General features: G+C 41.9%; 1 protein-coding gene across 1 annotated transcript in view; it reads right to left on the bottom strand.

Moving 5' to 3' along the window:
- The window catches only part of obscnb (obscurin, cytoskeletal calmodulin and titin-interacting RhoGEF b), an 821,414-nt gene that overhangs the window by 243,893 nt on the left and 552,455 nt on the right, over positions 1-25,066 (bottom strand). Inside the window, exons 66-68 of the mRNA XM_060825732.1 lie at positions 16,427-16,702; positions 15,875-16,147; positions 8,325-8,615 (exon numbers count right to left, since the gene is read on the bottom strand). Coding sequence (XP_060681715.1) covers positions 8,325-8,615; positions 15,875-16,147; positions 16,427-16,702 — 840 coding nt within the window. The remainder of the gene's footprint in view (positions 1-8,324; positions 8,616-15,874; positions 16,148-16,426; positions 16,703-25,066) is intronic.

The raw sequence follows: 25,066 nt of genomic DNA, 5'->3' as shown, positions 1-25,066 counted from the left end.
CAGCAGAGTGGTCCAAGAAATGGCTGATGAAATTCAATGTGAGCAAATGCGAGAACTCGCACTTTACAAAAAAAGAATACAGGCATGGACTATTTTCTAAACAGTGAGAAAACACATGAAATACAAAGGATCTGGGAGTGCTAGTCCAGGATTCTCTAAAGGTTGACTTGCAGGTTGAGTCAGCAAAGCAAATGTAATGTTGTCATTTACCTCAAGAAGGTTGAAATGTAAAAGCAGCGATGTGCTACTGAGACTTTATAAAGCTCTGGTTAGTCCCCATTTAGAATACTGTGTCCAGTTTTGGGCCACACCTCAGGAAGGACATACTGGCACTGGAGCATGTCTAGCAGAGATTCACACAGATAATCCCTGGAATGGTAGGCCTAACATATGATGAATGGCTGAGGATCCTGGGATTGTATTTGTTAGAGTTCAGAAGGTTGAGGGGAGATCTAATAGAAACTTATAAGATAATGCATGAAAGGAGGATTGAGTTTAAGAGCTGTGAGTAAAAAGTGAGGTCTGCAGATGCTGGAGATCAGAGCTGAAAATGTGTTGCTGGTTAGAGCACAGCAGGTCAGGCAGCATCCAAGGAACAGGAAATTCGACGTTTTGGGCCAGAGCCCTTCATCAGGAATGAGGAGAGGGTGCCAGGCAGGCTAAGATAAAAGGTAGGGAGGAGGGACTTGGGGGAGGGGCGATGGAGATGTGATAGGTGGAAGGAGGTCAAGGTGAGGGTGATAGGCCGGAGTGGGGTGGGGGCGGAGAGGTCAGGAAGACGATTGCAGGTTAGGAGGGCGGTGCTGAGTTCAAGGGAATCGACTGAGACAAGGTGGGGGGAGGGGAAATGAGGAAACTGGAGAAATCCGAGTTCATCCCTTGTGGCTGGAGGGTTCCCAGGCGGAAGATGAGGCACTCTTCCTCCAACCGTCGTGTTGTTATGTTCTGGCGATGGAGGAGTCCAAGGACCTGCATGTCTTCGGTGGAGTGGGAGGGAGAGTTAAAGTGTTGAGCCACGGGGTGGTTGGGTTGGTTGGTTCGGGCGTCCCAGAGGTGTTCCCTGAAGCGTTCTGCAAGTAGGCGGCCTGTCTCCCCAATATAGAGGAGGCCACATCGGGTGCAGCGGATGCAATAGATGATGTGTGTGGAGGTGCAGGTGAATTTGTGGCGGATATGGAAGGATCCCTTGGGGTCTTGGAGAGAAGTAAGGGAGGAGGTGTGGGCGCAAGTTTTGCATTTCCTGCGGTTGCAGGGGAAGGTGCCGGGAGTGGAGGTTGGGTTGGTGGGGGGTGTGAACCTGACGAGGGAGTCACGAAGGGAGTGGTCTTTACGGAACACTGATAGGGGAGGGGAGGGAAATATATCCCTGGTGGTGGGGTCCGTTTGGAGTTGGCGGAAATGACGGCGGATGATACGCTGTATACGGAGGTTGGTGGGGTGGTAGGTGAGAACCAGTGGGGTTCTGTCTTCGTGGCGGTTGGAGGGGCGGGGCTCAAGGGCGGAGGAGCAGGAAGTGGAGGAGATGCGGTGGAGGGCATCGTCGATCACGTCTGGGGGGAATCTGCGGTCCTTGAAGAAGGAGGCCATCTGGGCTGTACGGTATTGGAACTGGTCCTCCTGGGAGCAGATGCAGCAGAGACGAAGGAATTGGGAATATGGGATTGAGTTTTTACAGGGGGCAGGGTGGGAGGAGGTGTAGTCCAGGTAGCTGTGGGAGTCAGTCGGTTTATAGTAGATGTCTGTGTTGAGTCGGTTGCCCGAGATAGAGATGGAAAGGTCTAGGAAGGGGAGGGAGGAGTCTGAGACAGTCCAGGTGAATTTGAGGTCGGGATGGAAGGTGTTGGTAAAGTTGATGAACTGTTCAACCTCCTCGTGGGAGCACGAGGCAGCGCCGATACAGTCATCGATGTAGCGGAGGAAAAGGTGGGGGGTGGTGCCAGCGTAGTTGCGGAAGATGGACTGTTCCACATATCCTACAAAGAGACAGGCATAGCTGGGGCCCATGCGGGTGCCCATGGCAACTCCTTTAGTTTGGAGGAAGTGGGAGGATTGGAAAGAGAAGTTATTCAGGGTGAGGACCAGTTCAGTCAGTCAAAGGAGGGTGTCAGTGGAAGGGTACTGGTTGGTGCGGCGGGAAAGGAAGAAGTGGAGGGCTTTGAGTCCTTCGTGATGGGGGATGGAGGTGTACAGGGACTGGATGTCCATCGTGAAGATAAGGCATTGGGGACCAGGGAAGCGAAAATCATGGAGGAGATGGAGGGCGTGGGTGGTGTCCCGAAGAGCTGTGAGGTTATGCTGCAGCTCTATAAAGCCCTGGTTAGACTACACTTGGAATATTGTGTTCAGTTCTGGTTGCCTTTTTATAGGAAGGATGTGGAAGCTTTAGAGCGAGTGCAGAAGAGATTTTCCAGGATACTGCCAGGACTGGAGGGCATGTCTTATGAAGGAAGGTTGAGAGAGTTAGGGCGGTGGCATGGTGGCACAGTGGATAGCACTGCTACCTCACAATTTCAGAGACCGGGGTTCAATTCCTACCTCAGGCAACTGTCTGTGTGGAGTTTGCATTTTCTCCCCGTGTCTGTGTGGATTTCCTCCGGGTGCTCCAGTTTCCTCCCACGTTCAAAAAATGTGCAGGTTAGGTGATTTGGCCATGCTAAATTGCCTGTGGTGTTAGGTGAAGGGGTAAATGTAGGGGAATGGGTCTGGATGGGGTCAGTGTGGACTTGTTGGGCAGAAGGGCCTGCTTCCACACTGAGTAATCTAATATACCTTGTTTTATTTAACATGATGGTTATTCACCGAAACATAGGCAAACAAGGCTTAACTAACAATGAAACAAAAGTTTTTTTACACAATGAAAGAAAGTGAAACGAAACAAACAAAGCCATCTAAATTTAGGACATAGTTTGAATGATAATAAAACACAGTAAAAGAACATCCCAGCTATGCTCCAAAACCATCACACTACAATTCCACATCCAGAGAAAGTACCCCTCTGTTAAATTTTTAAGTTCAACACAACTGATTTCTCCAATTCTTTCCTATAACCTGTGAAGTCTTTTTTTAGATTAGATTAGATTAGACTTACAGTGTGGAAACAGGCCCTTCGGCCCAACAAGTCCACACCGACCCGCCGAAGCGCAACCCACCCTTACCCCTACATTTACCCCTTACCTAACACTACGGGCAATTTAGCTTGGCCAATTCACCTGACCCGCACATCTTTGGACTGTGGGAGGAAACCGGAGCACCCGGAGGAAACCCACGCAGACACGGGGAGAACGTGCAAACTCCACACAGTCAGTCGCCTGAGTCGGGAATTGAACCCGGGTCTACAGGCGCTGTGAGGCAGCAGTGCTAACCACTGTGCCACCGTGCCGCCTCTTACATGAGTACTTACAAAACAGAGGTTATGCTTCCTCACTTTCAACAAAAGATTTCTAACCTTATACTCCAGTCTGGAAGTTGCAAAACTACCTTTTTACTAAGGCAATTAAGTCCCTGAATTATTCTACACTCCATGAAGTACAGAAACAATATGATGTTCATGAGACTAGACAGGTCTTCTCAAAACTGCATTAAAAAATTTCAATCTCTGGATTTCTTAAACCACAATCAATCTATTTTGTTGTAACCTTGTGTGAATAGGTTTGTGATTAGTCACCAGATTAATCAACTGAAAAAAAACATATAATCTATTAATCAGATTTCATTCTGGGGTATGACATGTCCAACATTACCATGAGCTGGGATCATAACTTCCATGAACTGAGCAAAAAGTCAGAATTTTTTTTAGAAAAGGGGTAAAATACAAATGGGTATTTTCACAACGTCTCAGCATGATGGTATTTAAACATCAAATAACACTAATATAACAGTGACAATTAAAGATCCTAAATGATTAGTGGAAAATATGCCATATTTTCAGTTTGATTCAGTTGCCTAATTCGTAACAAAGTATGACATAGCCTAAAAAAAGGCTCTGAATAGGGATACTGCAGTTTGTAACCAAGTAGTCAAACTATAAAATTTAGCAATATCTAGCAAAATTAGAAAAACTATTTGTGTTTGTCTCCTAAGGATGAAGCAGAAAGTAAAACAGAAGAAGTATTTCTTTAGGGATGAAACTTACTGTGAAAGCTACATAGTCTTTCAACTCCACAAATTGTGGTAATATGTGTGCACATGAGGTCACACATAGTTACTTGCTTTAAATTATTTATAGAAAAAAAGATACACATCTAATTTATGGAAGAAAATGACATTTAGAACAAAGAACATAGAACAATACAGCTCAGAACAGGCCCTTCGGCCCTCGATGTTGAGCCGACCTGTGAACTATTCTCAGCTCGTCCCCCTACACTATCTCAAAATCATCCATATGCTTATCTAAGGATTGTTTAAATCTCCCTAATGTGGCTGAGTTGACTACATTAGCAGGTAGGGCATTCCACACCCTTACCACTCTGCATAAAGAACCTGCCTCTGACATCTGTCTCAAATCTATCACCCCTCAATTTGTAGTTATGCCCCCTCGTACACACTGACATCATCATCCTAGGAAAAATACTTCCACTGTCTACCCTATCTAATCCTTTGATCATCTTGTACGTCTCTATCAAATCCCCTCTTTACCTTCTTCTTGCCAATGAGAACAGGTTCAGGCCTTTCCTCATAAGACATTCCCTCCAAACCAGGCAACATCCTGGTAAGTCTCCTCTGCACCTTTTCCAATGCTTCCACATCCTTCCCGAAATATGGGGACCAGGCCTGTACACAATATTCCAAATGTGGCCGCAACAACATTTTGTATAGTTGCAGCATGATATTGCGGCTCTGGAACTCAATCCCTCTACGAATAAAACTTAACACATCATACACCTTCTTAACAGCACTATCAACCTGGGTGGCAACTTTCAGGGACCTATGTACATGGACTCCAAGCTCTCTCTGCACATCCACACTACCAAGAATCTTTCCATTGACTCAGTACTCTGCCTTCCTGTTATTCTTCCCAAAGTGCATCACCTCACATTTAGCTGCATCGAACTCCATTTGCCACCTCTCAGCCCAATTCTGCAGTTTATTCAAGACTCCCTGCAACCTGTAACATTCTTCCAAACTGTCCACTACTCCATCGACTTTAGTGTCGTCTGCAAATTTACTAATCCATCCACCTATGCCTATGTCTAAGTCATTTATGAAAATGACAAACAGCAGTGGTCCCAAAACATATCCTTGTGGCACACCAGTAGTAATCGGACTCCAGGCTGAATATTTTCCATCAACCACCACTTGTTGCCTTCTTTCAGAAAGCCAGTTTCTAATCCAAACTGCTAAGTCACCCTCAATTTTCTGCATTTTCTCCAACAGCCTACCATGTGGAACCTAATCAAAGGCTTTACTGAAGTCCATGTATATCACAGCAGGCCAGGCAGCAACTCAGGAATAGAGAATTCGACGTTTCGAACATAAGCCCTTCATCAGAAGCATAAGCCCTTTCCTGATGAAGGGCTTATGCTCGAAACGTCGACTCCTCTATTCCTGAGATGCTGCCTGGCCTGCTGTGCTTTGACCAGCAACACATTTGCAGCTGTGATCTCCAGCATCTGCAGACCTCATTTTTTACTCCATGTATACCACGTCAACTGCCCTACCCTCATCTACATGCTTGGTCACCTTCTCAAAAAACTCAATGAGGTTTGAGAGACACAACCGGCCCTTGACAAAACCATGTTGACTATCTGAAATCAAATTGTTGCTTGCTAGATGATTATAAATCTTATCTCTTATAATCCTTTTCAAACCCTTTCCTACAACAGAAGTAAGGCTAAAGGTCTATAATTACCAGGGTCATCTCTACTGCCCTTCTTGAACAAGGGCACATTTGGAATCCACCACTCCTCTACTACCAAACCTGTAAACAATGATGACTCAAATATCAAAGCGAAAGGCTCTGTAATCTCTTCCCTAGCTTCCCAGAGAATCCTCGGATAAATCCCATCTGGCCCAGGGGACTTGTCTATTTTTACTCCTTCTAGAATTGATAACGCCTGTTCGTAACTAAGCTCAATCCTTTCTAATCTAATATATCGTACCTCATTCTTCTCCTCAACAATATTCTCCTTTTCCTGAGTGGAAACCGATGAGAAATATTCATTTAGCACCTCTCCTATTTCCACAGGGTCCACACTTGACTTCACACTTCTGTCTTTGATTAGCCCTATTCCTACCCCAATCATCATTTTATTCACCACCTACCTATAGAAAGCTTTAGGGTTCTCCTTTATTCTATTTGCTAAAGACTACTCGTGTCCTCTCTTTGCTCTTCTCAACTCTCTTTAAATCCTTCCTAGCTGATCTGTAACTCTGCTTCGCCTCATCTGAACCATCTTGCCTCATCAACACATAAGCCTCCTTCTTCTTCATAACAAGAGTGCAATTTCTGTTGTAAACCACAGTTTCCTTACCTGATCACTTCTTCCCTACCTGACAGGGACATACCTATCAAGGACACGCAATATCAGTTCCTTAAACCAGCTCTACATTTCCATTGTCTGCATCCCCTGCATTTTGCTACCCATTCTATGCATCCTAATTCTTGCCTAATCGCATTATAATTGCCCTTATCCCATCAATAATTCTTGACCTGTGGCATGTACCTATCCCTTTCTATCGCTAAACTAAACGTAACTGAATTATGGTCACTCTCTCCAAAATGCTCATCTACAACTAAGTCAAACACCTGACCTGGTTCATTACCAAACACCAGATCCAGTGTGGCCTCTCCTCTTGTCGGCCCTTCAACATACTGTGTCGGGAAACCCTCCTGTACACATTGGACCAAAACTGATCCATCTGACGTATAGAGTTATAGCATTTCCAGTCAATGTTGGGGAAGTTAAAGTCCCCCATAATGACCATCCTGTTCCTTTCACTCCTACTCAGAATAATTTTGCCAATCCTCTCTTCCACCTTCCTCCAACTCTGTGGAGGCCTATAAAAAACTCCAAGCAGTGTTACCTCTCCTCTCCTGTTTCTAACCTCAGCCCACACGACCTCGGTAGACGAGTCCTCATCAGAAGTTCTCTTAGTCACCGTTATGCTATCCTTGACTAACAAGGCCATGCCTCCCCCTCTTTTATCACCTTGCCTGTTCTGAATGAAAGATCTAAACCCTGGAATCTGCAACATCCATTCCTCACCCTGCTCTATCCATGTCTCCAAAATGGCCACAACCTATCCATGCTGCAAACGTACCTCCCTTATTTCGGATACTTCTGGCATTGAAGTAAACACACTTCAAACCAGTTTGCTGTCTGCCAGCACATTCCTGTGACCCTGGAATCCTGGCCCCATCCTTCCTACTCTCATCTTCCTGTGCACTGCAACTACACCTCCAGTTCCCATCCCCCTGCTGTGCTAGTTTAAACCCACCCAAATAGCACCAACAAATTTCCCACCCAGGATATTAGTACCCCTCTGGTTCAAGTGAAGACCGTTCTGTTTGTACAAGACCCACCTTCTCCAGATTGAGCCCCAATTATCCAACAACCTGAAACCCTCTCTCCTGCACCACTCTTGCAGTCATGTGTTCAGCTGATATCTCTCCCTATTCTTTGCCTCGCTATCACATGACATGGGGAACAAACCAGAGACAACAATTCTTTGTTCTAGCTCTCAGCTTCCACCCTAGCTCCCTGAAATGCTGCCTTACATCCCTATCTCTCTTTTTATCTATGTTGTTGGTACCTACATGGACAATGATTTGAGGCTGGTTACCCTCTCCCTTCAGGACCCCAAAGATACAATCCAAGACATCACGGACCCTGGCACCTGGGAGGCAACACACCAACTACGAGTCTCGTTCGCTCCCAACAAACCTTCTATCTGAGTCTCTAACTATTGAGTACCGAATGCCTAACACTCTCTTCCTTTCCCTCCTTCCTTTCTGTGCAACAGGGACAGGCTCTGTGCCAGAGACCTGGGCCCCACTGCATACCCCTGGTAAGTTTACAAATTTACAAATGTAATATCCCACAATTTTCACACAAACCTAGTTTACTAAATCATTGTTAACAACATTTTAAGATTCAAGATTTTAAAGTGTTAGAAAGTACCTTTTTTAATTGTGCTCAGAGAAAGAAAATATGACAAGGTCAGCATGCATGCACATTAATATTGAAGTTGTCAGTTTTACAGCAAATTTCCCAATTTTGATTGCTATGAATCAAGGCCCTACTGCAGCTCTTTTTAGTTGTAAAAATGTGAAGTACATGCAAGTGCATGCACTGCTTAAATGGGTCTGTATTCATTATTCTCACCCAGCAGAACCATCTGTGGTAAATGAACGGGTTCTCCAGCACCTGCCCTATTCAGAGCCGAAACACGGAATCTGTAACCAGTGCCTGGTATTAGATTATCAACAATGAACTCCGTCTCATCAATCACTTTTGTGTTACACGGCAACCAGTAGTCGCTGTCAGTAGGCTTCATCTCAACAAAGTAGCCTAGTATAGCACTACCACCATCACTCAATGGTGTGAACCAAGACAAGGTGACAGACTGGTGGCTTTTTCTAACGACCTCTGGATCTTCAGGTGGGTCAGGAAGGCCTAAACATGCAGAGTTAGAATCATTATTATCTTAATTCCAGAGATGATTATCATACAAATAAAATTCAAACATATTACTTGGTTGTATAAATTAGATTATAAATATAATGAACTTCTTTATGGATAAATTGCATTCATTCTCAGTTGGATTAAATTAACATATGCTACTAATTCAAAGATCTATAAACAGTGATTTATTTTGTCATGCATGTAAATCCAGAATTTTTTTTACCATAAATAGATATCCTCTCAAGACTAATGAACAGTGAATAAAGCAGAATTAATTAAATATTCAACAAAACTATTTCACATTTACAAATGGAATCAGTACCTCATGCAAAGAGTTGCACTTTTAAAGTTACCTCATTAGATTATTTTCAACTGATTTATCTTAATGGGAGAAAGTCAGGACTGTAAATGTTGGAGATCAGAGTCGAAGAGTGTGGTGCTGGAAAAGCACAGCCAGTCAGGCAGCAGCCGAGGAGCAGGAGAATCGAAGTTCCTTATGCGCAAACCTCCGACTCCTCAGATGCTGCCTGACCGGCTGTGCTTTTCCCCCACCACATTCTTCTACTGATTTATCTGTCAAGCAAAAATGATTCAACTATCTATCTTTCCACTGGCAGCTGATCTATCTAAAACTTAAGTTCATGGGCTGAAGTCATTGTTATGAGGCTCTCACGTTTCAAATTTTAACTCAGGGTGGTGTCCTAAGGCCAAACATCTTCAGATGCTTTCTAAATGGCTTTCCTTCGAACTGAAGGTCAGAAGTGGGAAAGTTTGCTGGTGACTGCACATTGTTCAGGATGATTCACCATTCTTGTATGATGAAGCAGTCTCTGTCCATGTGCAAAAAGTTCTGGACAATATCCAGGTTTAAAATTTGCGCCACATAGGAACCAGGAAATAACTGTCTCTGACATGACAGAATCTTCCTCTCAACTTGAGAATCAAAGCTTATTCCTGATGAAGGGCTTATGCTCGAAACGTCGAATTCTCTATTCCTGAGATGCTGCCTGGCCTGCTGTGCTTTGACCAGCAACACATTTGCAGCTGTGATCTCCAGCATCTGCAGACCTCATTTTTTACTTGAGAATCAATGACATTACCAATTTTGAATTACCTGTTATCAACCTCCTTGGAGGTTCATATAAAGCAGAATAATGGTAGAATAGTGGAAATAGCACTGGATTAGTAATCCAGAGTCTTAAACTAATGTTCTAGGACCTGGGTTCAAATGACAGCTGCTAGAACATAAATTCAATTAATATATCTGGAATTAAAAAGTAATACCATTTAAAATGATTCATTAATGTCTTTACGGAGGAAAACTGCTTTCTTTTCCTGGTCTGGCATACAAGTGATTCCAGACTCTCAGCAATGCAGGCATTTTAGCTGAATTAAAAAGTTCAACATTCTTTTAAGTTCAAAGAACAAAGAAAATTTACAGCCCAGGAACAGGCCCTTTGGCCCTCCAAGCCTGAGCCGATTAAAATGTACCATCTAAACCTGTCAGTCAATTCCTAAGCATCTGTATCCCTCTGCTCCCCACCTACTCATGCACTGTCCAGAGGCATCTTAAATGAATCTACCATGCCTGCCTCTACCACCTCTGCGGGCAACTGTTCCAGACGCCCACCACCCTCTATGTGAAGTACTTGCCATGTGTATCCCCATGGGCGGCACGTTGGCACAATGGTTAGTACTGCTGCCTCACAGCACCAAAGACCCACGTTCACTTCCCGCCTCAGGTGAGTGTCTGTGTGGAGTTTGCACATTCTCCCCGTGTCTGCGTGGGTTTCCTTTGGGTTCCTCCCACAGTCCAAAAATGTGCAGGTTAGGTGAATTGGCCATTCTAAATTGCCTGCAGTAGTGGTGTAGGGGAATAGGTCTGGGTGGGTTGCGCTTTGACGGTTCGATGTGGACTTGTTGGGCCGAAGGGCCTGTTTCCACACTGTAAGTAATCTAAACTTTCCACCTCTCACCTTGAAATCATGACCTCTTGTTATGGTATCCTTCACCCTGGGACAAAAGCTTGTCTCTATCCAACCCGTCTATACCCTTCATGATTTTGTAGACCTCAACATGTTTTTTTTATGAAAATGAACCTAACCTACACAACCTCTCTTCATAGCTAACACCTTCCATAACAGGCAGCATCCTCGTAAACTTTTCCCAAAGCTCTTCCGTTCATTGTATAATTCGCTCTAGAATTAGTCTTGCTTAAATGCATCACCCCACATTTGTCTGGATTGAACTCCATCTGCCACCTTTCTGCCCAACTCTCCAGTCGATCTATATTCTCCTGTATTCTCTAACAGTCCCCTATGCTTTCTGCTACTCCATCAATCTTCATGTCATCTGCAAACTTGCTGATGATACCAACAGTGCCCTCTTCCAGATCATTTATATATATTACAAACAACAGTAGCCCCAAAACTGACCCCTGTGGAACACCACTGGTCACCTTTCTCCATTTCGAGAAACTCCCTTCAACTACTGCTCTCTGTCTACTGTTGCTCAACCAGTTCTTTATCTACCTAGCTAGAATACCCTGCAAAGAACTCTATTAAGTTGGTAAGGCACGATCCCCAGGCCCCCCCACTTGATTCCTTGTTTAAGACTTGTCCTACTCTTCCAATATTCCTCCAAGGTCTGTTCTGTTCTTAGCTACCGAGACCTTATGTACACTTCCCTTTTCCTCTTGGCTAGTCATACAATTTCTCCTGTCATCCATGGTACACGAATCTTGCCCTTCCTATCCTTTACCTTTATCATGCCTATCTGCACTATCTTTGAAAGCCTCCCATACATCAAATGTGGACTTCCCTTCAAATAGCTGTGTCCAATCCAGATTTCCTAGCTCCTGCCTAATTTTGATATAATTGGCCTTGGCCCAGTTTAGTACTTTTCCCTTAGGATCACTCTCATCTTTATCTACAAGTATTTTAAAACTTACAGAATTGTGGTTACTGTTCCCAAAGAAATCCCCACCACAACATCTACCACCCATCCTGGCTCATTCCCCAGTACCAGGTGCAATATGGCCCCTTCCCTTGTCTGATATAAACTTAGCTTGTCAACAGCTCAGCTGTCTGCAATTTTTCAATGCTGAAAATTTCTGCAAGCAATGAAAAATTGCAGAGAGCTGGGCTGTTAACAAGCTGAGTAAATTGTCAATGATGTCAAAATTAGCCGCCTTCTGATATCAGGCTCACAAAGGTGACTGGTGTGATGACTGGTTGCATATCTGAGGTCACCACACTGCACATTTTGTCAGCACAGGTGCAGTAGCATGTCTAATTTAAGGATGTAAAATCCAGTAAAGCTAATCTTGTTTAATGATACAAACAATACATTCATTGTTGGTCCACTGAACAATTAAGGGTGGCACACTGGCTAGCACTACTGCCTCACAGCACCAGGAACTTGGGTTTGATTCCACCCTCAGGCATACTGTCTGCATGGAGTTTGCACATTCTCCCTGTTTCTGCTTGGGTTTCCTCTGGGTGCTCCGGTTTCGTCCCACAGTCTAAAGACGTGCAGGTTAAATGGATTGGCCACATGAAATTGCCCATAGTGTCCAGAAGTGTGCAGGCTAGGTGGATTAGCCATGGGTAATACAGAGTTACAGAAATGGTGTGGGATTTGGGTGGGTTGCTCTTCAGAGGGTTAGTGTGAAATTGATAGGCTGAAGGGTGTCCTGAAGGGGATTCTCTGACAATCCACAAAAAAAGCAGTCTATAGCTACCGAAGAACTGTTCCCATGAGGGTACAGGTAGTTCTCCTAAAACACACATTTATTAAACATGATTTGATTATAAAGTTATTTGTAAATTGTGGACCTTTTTTTATAAAGCAAACTCCCGTTTGTAATTCCATCCTCGGCACTAGCTGAACAGCAAAACCCAGCCTCAGGATCCTCTGCAAAATGGAAGTTTAGTGTGTTCAGCTAAGAGAGGAATGCAATCAGCTCTGTAAGCCTTGTAACTTAGTTTGAAACTGGGAATTGTAGTCTACATTTAGAAGGAATTTTTATTTCAATCTGGGGGAGAATCTTGAGGAGGACTGGAATTCCATGTTGGGGCATCACGTGGTGAGTCGGCTCACGGACTTTCTGGTGAAGAACAGTGTGAAAGGTATAGTGCTGCAGTCAGTGATTTTAGTGTTAAAGTGTTAAATTTATTGTATTATTTCATTAAAATATATGATTTAAAGATTTACTTAGACTGTGCTATTGTTTGTGTTCGGCTAATTACTATTTTTGTTTTGATTTTTCCTGATATTTTTGATGGTTGGCCGCAAACCTGTTTTTTCCCATAGGCTTCACTATTTATACTGCGCAATTTTCTATAACATGCTGTCGCATGGGAATGCAACTATCGCTTTATAGGTGAACTACCTGTATTTTGAGGAATCAATATCTGCGAGAGTTAAATTACCTATTCTCTAAACGCATAGGTTTGAAGAAATAAATTGCCTTGGATGTTCTTCTGAGTGGGATTACAGTACACGCTCTTTTTACTGCATAATATGATTTTTTATTGCTGGAAAAGCATTTTTTTATTGCTATGAGGTGAAATTCAGGGCTATGTGCAGACTTATCTGCCATCTCTTTGGGAATCTGCAAATGTCTGTAAATAGCTAAAAGAGAAACAATCTTTTTTTCATTATTTATCAGAGTAAACTGCTAGATTTCTTTTCTAAAAAGAAACAGATGTATTGTATTTGGTCTTTCAGAAGGCATTCGACAAGCGATCTCACAAAACGTTAAGCCATAAGATAACAGCTCATGATGTTGGAGGTAATATATTGGCACGGACAGGAAATTGGCTATTCTGCAGGAAACAGCAACTGGGGCATCCTTTTTCAGTTCGGCAACTTGTGACCATTGGGGTTCCATAGGGATGAGTGCTAGAACTGCAACTGTTTACAATGTATGTTAATGACTTGGGAGGAACATTTCAGACAATACAAAAACAGGTGGAAAGATAAGGTGTGAGTGGGATACAAATGGCTTACAGTGGGATACCGCTAGCTAAAGTAAATGGAAGAAAGTTGACAATGGAGTATAATGCAGTAAGACTTCCTAATCTTATACTTCAACCATTTTTGGATAAGGTCCTATGTTCCAATAGGCTTCCTGATTACCTGCTGCACCCAGGTGCTAGCTTTCCATGTTTCATATACAATTACCCCCAAATCCCCTTGTGTTGCAGCTGTTTGCAGTCTTTTTCTCAGTTTGAACTCTTCCACCCTAAGGGAAAAGACCCTGCTATTCACCTTATCTATATCCCTTATGATTTTATAAACCTCTATAAACCTCAACCTCCAATGCTCAGTGGATAACGTCTCAGCCTTTCTAAACTCTCCTCACAAATCAAACCCTCCAATCCTGATAACATCCTTGTAAACCTCTTCTGCACCTTTTCCAATTTAATAATATATTTCCTGTAGCAGAGTGATCAGAACTGTTCACAATACTCCAAAAGTGGCTCCACCAACATCCTTTACAACCACAACATGACATCCCAATTCCAACTACAGCAGTCTGAGCAATGAAGGTAAGCATACCAAAAACCTTCTTTACCACCCTGTCTACCTGTGATATAACTTTTAAGGAACTATGTACCTGAAACCCCAGGTCACTCTGTTCAACAAAACTCCCCAGTGCCCGACCATTAACTGTAAGTCCTGCCCTTTTTGTTTTATGAATTTATTAACTTTTGGCGTAATGGATCGGATGGATAAATGGGAACCGGTACATGTTGTACACCTGGATTTCCAAGACAGTCCTGAAGAACAGCTAGAAAGCAGGTTGATTTGCAAGATGAAGACTTATTAAGTGAGGATTATTATATCAGCATAGATCGAGAGTTAAGTCATGGACAGAGAGCACACTTAACTGGGACACTTGCAGTCAATAGGCTGTAATTTGTGGACTGCTGCAAAGATCAGTGCAGGGACCTCAGCTGTTACAATCTATACAAGAAGAAGCCAAGAATCATGTATCCAAGTTTGCTGACAATGCAAGGCCAAATTGGAATGTAACCAATGAGATGACAGAGAGGTGTTGTTTCTAAAGTTAGAGGCAGATTAAGTGATGGGCAACAGGATGGCATAATGTGGGGAAGTATATGGTTATTTACTTTGGTTGTGAGAATAGAAAAGGAGAATATACACTTCAGAGCGAATAAAACTTTTACATGTTTCTGTGTAAAGAACCTTTGATGTATTCATATATGAAATATACAAGGTTAGCAAATATGTACACATTTCTGCACTGCAATGGGTTTGGACTATGAGCATAAGAAAGTAATGTTACTCTTGCTTTGGTGAGGTGACACCTAGAACACTATGTGCAGTTTTGGCCTCCATATTTAAGAAAGGATATACAGCCTTGGAGACAGGATAGGAGAAAGTGAGGATTGCAGGTGCTGAAGATCAGAGTCGACAAGTCTGGTGCTGCGAAAGCACAGCCAGTCAGGCAGCATCCGAATAGCAGGGGAGTCAACGTTTCGAGCATAAACACTTCATCGGGAATCCTGATGAAGAGTTTATGCTCGAAATGTTGACTCTCCTGCTCCTCGGATTCTGCCTGACCAGCTGTGCTTTTCCAGCACCACACGTTTTGACTTGGTGACAGGATATCAAAGGTTCACTAGATTGGGTGACAGCATTGTCCTATAATGACTGGCTCAGTAAATCAAGCTTTTACTGTCTGGAGTTTACATAAATCAGAAGTAATTTCACTGAACCATGCACAAATCTGAAAGATTTAATAGTTGAATTGTTGTTCCCCATGGGTGGGGACTATAGAAAAAGGGAAGTACAATTTCAGAATAAAAGATTAATCATTTGGGACTAAGATTTGGTGTTTTTTTCTCTCTGAGGTTGCAAACCTTTAAAATTTCCCAACACAGACAATCATGAATGTTACCTAGTTGAGTATATGCAAATTTAAGATAGTTAAATATTCTGGTCTTTCAAGAATATGTAGTGTGGGTGAGAGAGTTGAACTTAGGCAGGAGATCAGGCACAATGTCATAGGAAAGCAAAGTAAGCTTGTGGTTTACTCATGTTTCTATTTCTTATCTAGTGTCAGGCATTCCAAGAACACCAAACAACTTCCATTCGATTGTAAAATTAGTATTTTCAACTTTCTGCTAACAGCTGTATATTCAATCTTTTAAAAACATGTAAATAGTGTGATAAATCAAATTGCATGATTTCACTGATATCAAAATTTAGGACCTTACCAATAACAGTTAACTTTGCTGATGTAATGGCATCTCTTGAAGCAAAAGTTATTTCTCCAGAATGATTTAATTGGGCATTTTTTAGGGCAAGTTTGTATGTATTGCTTTCTGCCTTTGGTTTCCAATGTTCATCTGACTGGATATCCATTTCATTTAGATACCAGGTCACTTCAGTAGCAGGGACCGCTTCACTCAATACGCATTCAAATTCAGCATCATTGCCTTGAATCACTTCAGTATTGATTAAAATCTTCAAAATGTTGACATGCCATCCTACATAGAAGACATATATAAATATGACAAATGAAAAGAAGTGTTCTTTACAGCCGTAGCGACAAGTATCAAGTCAGCTTAAACTCAAGCAAAGTTTTGTTAGTTTAATCAATTATAGGAAAGCTGTGCTTAGGATTAAACATTCTCCATTATCTGGTCAACTGTAATTACATTTTTGTCTTCTCCATTAATTGAGGATAAATTAACTGGAGAGGACTAGCTTCCTCTCAATTAGCTGCAGAACATTTTACAACATAGAAGTCACCAAAATTCTTTTACCTTTAACAGTCAGATAGGCTGATGACATGGCATTTCCAGATACAAAGGTCACACGACAGCTGTCTGAAGGAATCAAGTTCTTCAATAGCAACAGATGCCGTTTCCCAGCTTCGAGGATTGCCATTTCTACATTTTCAGACTGTGAAATGGCAATGTCATCCATTAGCCACTTGTAATCATGTAATTCTGGTCTGGATAAGTGGCATTCAAACAAAGCTTCACCACCCTCTGATGTGTCTACATTTTCCAGCCCTTTGAGAATATCAGGTTGCTTTGCTGATTAAAGGAAATAAAAATATTACAGTGATTCTCATTACAACAATGCAATACTTTTTGGATCAATCTTGAATACCCCTCATTCTAAGGAGAACAAGTTTGAAAACAAAACACTGAACCATTTCAGATACCGAGTGTTATTATAAAGCACTCCCAGGGTAAGTGCAGCATGATTAAGTGCAGAATAAAAATTCCTCTAGTCTCACTAACAATGTGCCTTACTTTCTAACTAACTATTGTTAGTGCACAAGCATGACATTTCCTACTTAATGCATTAGCCATCTTACAATTTCAGTGACTGACATTTCCAATCTGTGCTGCATTAGCTGTGACCCGAAGGTAAGGGTAAAACAGAAGTTTGCAATTTACTTTAAAAGGCTTTGCAATATAACTGAATGTATAAATTTAAATATGGGAATGAGAATTACATGTAAATTATTGAACATGTTAAATTAAAAAAAATCAACAAAATACAAAATCTTACGATTAATGAATAGAATACCAGTATTCATAGAATGGACAGAAGTTGTCTTGGTTGGTGGCACAAACTGGGTGACATAGGATCAGCCGCCATAGTGCCAGCATCCAATGTCAATTCCATTGCACTCCATGGAATCAAATATCAAGATTAAGTAGTCACCCTAATATCACCTGGTTTGCATTGCAGTCGAAGAATAATTTCTATCGCTGGATCATTATAGATTCAGTAATTCAAAGGAAATCTTCAAGCAATCTGAGTAATCATTGCAAATTTTCAGTTCTAACGTCTTTACCAAGAATAATGAAGAAAGTCAAAGAAAGTTCAGTATATCTGGAGGGAAATAAAATATATGGAAGTGCTTTATTCTACTTCCATTCTAATGTAAATACTTGTCTTCTAAAGTAGGATGCACTGAATTGAATGAGTCCACCAGCAGCAAAGAGGCCACCAATTTAATTCAACCATAGGATTAATAATCTGCCTCATTGTTTCCTAACTGATCAGCGATATAGAGGAGGCAGTGGTGAAGTGGTTAAACCATTGGAGCAGCAATCCAGAACACCAAACCTAATGCTTAAGAGACATGGATCTGAATCCCACCATAACAGATAGCGAATGTGAATTTAATAAAAATCTGGAGTTAAAAACTGGGCAAATGGCTAACACTTAGCCACTGTTAATTGTCAAAAAAAAACCATATGATTTACTACATCCATTAAGGAAGGAAATCTATCATCCATATTTGGTCTGGCTGACACAAGACTTTCCAGATCCACAGCAATGTGGTTAATTTTTAACTACCCTCTGAGGCAATAAATTATTTGAACAATAAATATTCAAAGTTTTAAACTAGAATGGCAGGGAGATGGGAAACAAAGTGTATGCTTAGATTCATCAGATTCAGATCAGAAAACAGGAGATAGAATATTAGTTATGATGTTGTCAGCAACTCTGAACGATGAAAGAAATGAGAATTAAAAAGCATTCAGCAAAGGAAATTGATAGGGTTGAACTGTTCGTACTTTAATGCAATACACAAGGCAAATTAACTAAGGACACAGACAGATACATGGCAGCATGATGTCATTGCTATAACGTAAATCTATTTAAGGAGGGGCAAAACAGGCAGGTCAATATCCTAGGATATAAAGTTTACAGGAAGGATAAGGTGGGTGACAAAAAAAAAAGAGGGGTTAGTAGTATTGGTTAAAGAATTATTTACTGTTATGAGAAGGGATGATACACTAAATGCGGACACCGCACAACAATCACCAGGCAGGAGTGTTCCCTCACTGTCCGGAACACATTTGTCCTCTGACCTTCGGGTGACCATCCTCCGAGGCAGATTTTGGGACAAGCAACAATGCAGATTGGCTGAACAGAAGCTGATATTAAAGTTCAATACCCATGGGAATTGCCTCAACTGGGACCCTGGGTTCATGTCACACTACAGGTGATTCCACTGCACGATATACACACACATACTCACAAACCCATGCACACCCTCCCTTATATAGCACACACATATACACCCCGTACTCACACCAACACACGCACCCTTTTACACATACCCCATCACACTTAACTAAGCTTACACACATACATATACATACACACACACTATCACTTACACTCGCATCCACATGCATACACTCACATGCACACTCAATCCGTTACTCCTCCATGTGCACATATATAAGCTTATGGGTGAATTTGTTTTTGCAGAATTACAGTTTATTTTGCTCAAGAGCTGCATGAATCCATGTAAATCTCTAAAACTATACAGAGGGTTTGTCAGTCTGACACAGCAATGGGACACAGACAGACTTCACACCTATTGTTTAAAAAGCTGAGCTATCTTGAAAATGTAATGTAGAGAATTTCTGAGAATTACATATTAAAGAACCGAAACCAGCATATCCCAGTATAAAAGATGGAAATTTTAGTCTAAGATTGTTTACTGTATCACACCTCTGAGACACTGGACTCCTTTGGCTACAAATCCTGTAAGCATGATCTTAACCTCCACAACCACCTGATGAAGGAGCAGCGCTGCGAAAGCTAGTGCTTCCAAATAAACTTGTTGGACTATAACCTGGTGTTGTGTGATTTTTTGTCCATCCCAGTCTAACACCAGCACCTCCAAGTCATGGTTAGTGTTAGTACTATTATGGAAAAAGACGGAGATAAATCAAGAATAAAAGATTTTTAACTGACAGGGAAGAGGTAAATTTTACAAAACCAACAAATGATATGGCTGAGGTGGACTAGACAGGACTCCTAAAAGATAAATCAATGGTTAATCAGTGGGAGGCATAAAAAGTGCACAAAAGAGACATATCACCTCCAAAAATAAGAATGATGCTGCCAAATCTAGGTCTCCATTAGTTATCTTGAAAAATACAGTAGAAGATTCAAAGAAAAAGAAAGCTTATGATTATCACAAAAAAACTCAATACAGCAGATAGCCTCGAGGAATACAGAAAGTACAGGGATCAAGTTAAAAAATGAAATAAGGAAATCAAAGAGAGGGTTATAAAAAATTAGCAAGCAAGATAAAAGGAAAACTCAAATATGTTTTACTAGTATATACAGAGCAAAGGGACAATTAAAAAAGGTGGTACCTATCAGAAATGAAGAAAGGAACTTCTGTGAACATGCAGAGGATTTGGGAAGAATTTTAAATCAATACTTTTGTCTCTGTATCCATGATGTGGACATAGTAATCCAAAAGCAGCAATGTGAGAGTGATGCTGTATGGAATGCTCTGCCCCAGAGGGCAGTGGAGGGCCAGTCTCTGGGTTCATTTAAGAAAGAGTTGGATGGAGCTCTCAAAGATAGTGGAATCAAGGGTTATGGAGATAAGGCAGGAAGAGGATACTAATTAGGAATGATCAGCCATGATCATATTGAATGGCGCTGCAGGCTCGAAGGGCTGAATGGCCTACTCCTGCACCTACTGTCTATTGTCGATTGAAATATTGGAGAAAATAATCATAATGGAAGGGGAGTGTTAGGAGAATTGAATCTTTGAAAGTGGATAATTCACCAGGGCCAGATGGATTGTATCTCAGGATATTGAAGGATGCCAGGGAGGAAATAGAAGATGCTCTGAGAATTATTTTCCAATCTTCACTAAATACAGGTGAGGTGCCAGAGGACTGAAGGAATGTAAATGAGATTCCATTGTTTAAAAACAGTATAAAGGAAATGCCAAACAATTATAGACTAGTTACTCTTACTTCAGTGGTGAGCAATTTGCTTGAATCAATCCTGAGAGATTGGATAAACTGTCACTTAGAAAGGCATGGACTAGTCAGGGATAGTCAGTATGGCTTTGTCAAGAGAAGATCTAGCCTTAAAAACTTGATTAAATTCTTTGAGAAGGTGACAATGAGGATCAATAAGGGTAGTGCAGAGGATGTTGTCTACATGGATTTTAGTAATGCATTTGACAAGGTCCCAATATCAGATTAGTCGAAAAAGTAAAAGCCCAAGGAATACATGGTAATGTGTCAAATTATAGAGTCATATAGCATGGAAACAGACCCTATGGTCCAGCCAATCCATGCCAACCATGTTTCCAAACTAACTAGTCCCACTTCCCTGCATTTGGTCCATATCCTTCCAAACCTTTCTTATTCATGTATTTATCCAAATCTCTTAAATGTTGTAACTGTTCCTGCATCCACTTCCTCTGGTAGTTCATTCCACACAAGAACTACTCTCTGTGTAAACAGATTGCCCCATGTCCTTTTTAAAACTCTTTCTTCTCACCTTAAAAGTTTATCCGTTAATTTTGAATTCCCCCGTCCAAAGGAAAACTATTGCCAGAGAGTTCAAAGTATAGGGGTCATAGATTCAAGCTAAATGGCAGAAGAATTAGATGGGACGCGAGGAATTTCTTTTTGTGCAGAGGGTGGTGGATGTCTGGAATTTGCTGCCTGATTTAGTGGTGCAAATAGAGACCCTAAAGTCTTTCAAAAAGGACCTGGATCTGTGCCTTGCGTGCTCTAAGCTGCAGAGCTATAGGCCATGTGCTGCAAGCTGGGAAGAAAGGGCATCTGTGCTTTATTGGATCAGCATGGACTGTATTTATGCTGCACCGTTTCTCTAGTTCTAAATGCTGCCCTAGCCAGTGTTGCTCACATCCTCTGAATATGTTTTTTTAAAAAAACATGTGGCTTGAAGTACACAATCTGTCAAAAGAAAGGTTTTTACTTAAGAGTGTATAGAAACCATAGAAATATTATGGCTTAAAAATTTGCCATCCTTTCTGTGCTGGCAAGAAAACAAAAACTAGCCTCCCATTCTAATCTCATTTTCCAGCACCTGCAATCTTGCAGATTACAGATTTTTTTTTCAGATGCAGTTTCAGAAACCTTTAAAATGAATTGAAGGTTTTTGTCTTCTGTGCATGATCAAGAAAGAGATTATATCCAAATTGAAACCCAAGTTATATATAGTTCAGGGAATGTGGGAGACAGTTTGGGAATTTGGTGCAGAGGGAAAGAGGTGCTTTACGCTTGCTTTTACAATTCATTGTTTGTAAAGTCTTTACAGGATAAATTGAAGCCTGGGATCGGAGTCCCAGCACAAAAAAAGGAATGACATTACAGGAAAACTATAGTTCATTGATTGATAATAACCACTAATTTTACTATTATAGGTAACTTACTGATAGGAGAAATATTTGCAGGTTACAAACTAAGAGACTAGTGTAAAATCTTTAAGAAGACATATTAAATAAGTAACAAAGCAGAGATGCAGGGCCAAGCAACATGTGGTACCTGCATGATGTGGGAGCTGATAGACCCCACTATAGTCCGTGGTGACCACATTCATTGCAAGTGTTGGTAACTCAGGAACTCTGGCTCAGAGTTGGTGAGCTGGAGCCTGAGCTTTGAACACTGCAACACATCAGAGAGGGGGAAAGTTATCTAAATACTATGATTCAGGAGGCAATCACAGCCCTCACATTAACCACCTTGAACTCAGACAATAGTCAGAAACAGGAGGGTGTGATAATGAGCAAGACAGGTAGAGAGATTTAGGAGGTAGTGCTGACGGAGCGTCAGCCCTTGAGCTTGTCTAATAGGTTTGAGATTCTTGCTCCATGTGTGGATGAAAATAGGGGCTATAGTGAGGATGAGCAAAGTGACATTAGTGGGACAGCAAGCCATTCAGGAGAAGGGGAGAAAAGAGAAATGTAGTTGATTAGAAATAGTCTAGTCAGAGGAATAGACTCTCTTCTCTGTGCCTAGAACCAAGAGTCTCAAAGATTGTGTTGCCTGCCTGGTGTGGTGCTTGGGTTTCACTGAGGGAGAAAGTGAAATTGCATGGGGTTCAGGCCAAATGGATAGAGAATTGGCTGGACAGCAGGAGACAGAAAGTAGTAGTGGAAGGGAGTTTCTCAAAATGGAGAACTGTGACCAGTGGTTTTCCACAGGGATCTATGTTGCAGCCACTGTTGCAGTGATATACATAAATGATCTGCAGTAAGGTATAGGTGGTCTGATTAGCAAATTTGCAGATGACACTAAGATTGATGGAGGAGCGGATAGTGAACGGCACTGTTAGAGAATGCAGAAAAATTTACATAGATTGAACAGTTGGGTGGAGAAATGGCAGATGGAGTTCAATCCGGGAAAATGTGAGGTGGTGCATTTTGGAAAGTCAAGAGCAAACTATATGGTAAGTGGAAAAGCCCTGGAGAAAACTGATGTATGGAGAGATCGGGGTGTTCAGGTCCATTGTATCCTGAAGGTGGCAAAGAAAATTGATAAAGTGGTCAAGAAGGCATATGGCATGCTTATCTTCATTGGACAGGGTTCTGAGTACAAGAGTTGCAGGTCATGTTACAGTTGTAAAAGACTTTGGTTCGGCCACATTTCAATACTGCGCGTAGTTCTGGTTGTCATATTACCAAAAAGATATAGATGCTTTGGAGAGGGTGCAGAGGAGGTTAACCAGGATATTGCCTGGCATGGAGGGTGCTAGCTATGAAGGAAGATTGAGTAAATTAGGATTATTTTCATCCGAGAGATAGAGGCTGAGGGGATAGCTGATTGAGGTCTACAAAATCATGAGAGGTATAGACAGGGTGGATAACAAGAAGCTTTTTCCCCAGAGAGGGGGATTCAATTACTAGGGATCACAAGCTCAAGGTGAGAGGGGAAAAGTTTAAGGGAGATATGTATGGAAAGTACTTTACGCAGAAGGTGGTGGGTGCCTGGAACATGTTGCCAGTGGAGGTGGTAGAGGTAGGCACGATAACGTCATTTAGGATGCAGCTAGACAGATACATGAATGGGTAGGGAACAAAGGGATACAGATCCTTAGAAAATAAGCAACAGGTTTAGATAGAGGATCTGGATCGGCACAGGCTTGGAGGACCAAAGGGCCTGTTTCGGTGCAGTAATTGTTTTTGTTTTTTTTTGTATCACATCTGTGCTGAAGAGAAACTTAGAGTGAAACCTGCAAGATCCAGTTGCTGTGATTCGCATTGTTACCAGTGATATTGGCAGACAGAGGAAAGAGGTTCTGCTGAGGGAATATGAGCAGTGAGGAGATAAATGAAAAAGTAGAACCAAAAAGATAATAATCTCTGGATTACTACCTGAGCTAATTAGCACAAGATCAACGAGATTAAAGAGCAAAACATGTGGTTGAAACAGTGGTGTGGGATGAACAGGTTTGAGTTCATGGAACATTAGCACCAGTCCTCGGGAAGGAGAGAGCAGTTCTGATGGGCCAGGTTCCAATTGAATCATGCTGGGACAAGTCCCGACAAATCACATTTCAGATGGTCAACATGGTTTCATCAAGGGCAGGTTGTGTCTCACAAACCTCATTGAGCTTTTTGAGAAGGTGACCAAGCATGTAGATGAGGATAGGGCAGTTGACATGGCATACATGGACTTCAGTAAAGCCTTTGATAAGGTTCCACATGGTAAGCTGTTGGAGAAAATGCAGAGGCATGGAATTGTGGGTGATTTAGTAGTTTGGATTAGAAACTGGCTTTCTGAAAGAAGGCAGCGTGTGCTGGTTGATGAAAAATATTCAGCCTGGAGTCTGGTTACTACAGGTGTGCCACAAGGATCTGTTTTGGGACCACTACTGTTTGTCATTTTCATAAATGCCTTAGATGCAGGCATAGGTGGATGGATTAGTAAATTTGCAGACGACACTAAAGTCGGTGGAGTAGTGAACAGTTTGGAAGAATGTTGCAGGTTGCAGGGGGACTTGGATAAACTGCAGAATCGGGCTGAGAGGTGGAAAATGGAGTTCAATGCAGCTAAATGTGAGGTGGAAAGAATAACAGGAAGGCAGAGTACTGGGTCGATGGAAAGATTCTTGGTAGTGTGGATGTGTAGAGAGATCTTGGAGTCCATGTACATAGATTGCTGAAAGTTGTCACCCAGGTTGATAGTGCTGTTAAGAAGGCATACAGTGTGTTAGGTTTCATTTGTAGAGGGATTGAGTTCCGGAACCGCAATATCATGCTGCAACTATACAAAATGTTGGTGCGGTCACGCTTGGAATATTGTGTACAGTTCTGGTCCCCATATTTTGGGAAGGATGTGGAAGCATTGGAAAAGGTGCAGAGGAGATTTACCAGGATGTTGCCTGGTCTGGAGGGATTGTCTTATGAGGAAAGGCTGAGAGACTTGGGTCTGTTCTCATTGGAAAGAAGAAGGCTAAGAGGGGATTTGATAGAGACATACAAGGTGATCACAGGATTAGATAAGGTAGACAATGAAAGTCTTTTTCTGAGGATGGTGACGTCAGCTTGTACGAGGGGGCATAACAACAAAGTGAAGGGTGATAGATTTAAGACAGACATTAGAGGCACGTTCTTTACACAGAGAGTGGTAAGGGCG

This window comes from Hemiscyllium ocellatum, chromosome 5 (genome assembly GCF_020745735.1).
Source record: "Hemiscyllium ocellatum isolate sHemOce1 chromosome 5, sHemOce1.pat.X.cur, whole genome shotgun sequence".
Taxonomy (NCBI): domain Eukaryota; kingdom Metazoa; phylum Chordata; class Chondrichthyes; order Orectolobiformes; family Hemiscylliidae; genus Hemiscyllium; species Hemiscyllium ocellatum.
The sequence above is the reverse complement of the archived record's forward strand: the minus strand, read 5'-3'. Positions and strand labels throughout refer to the sequence as shown.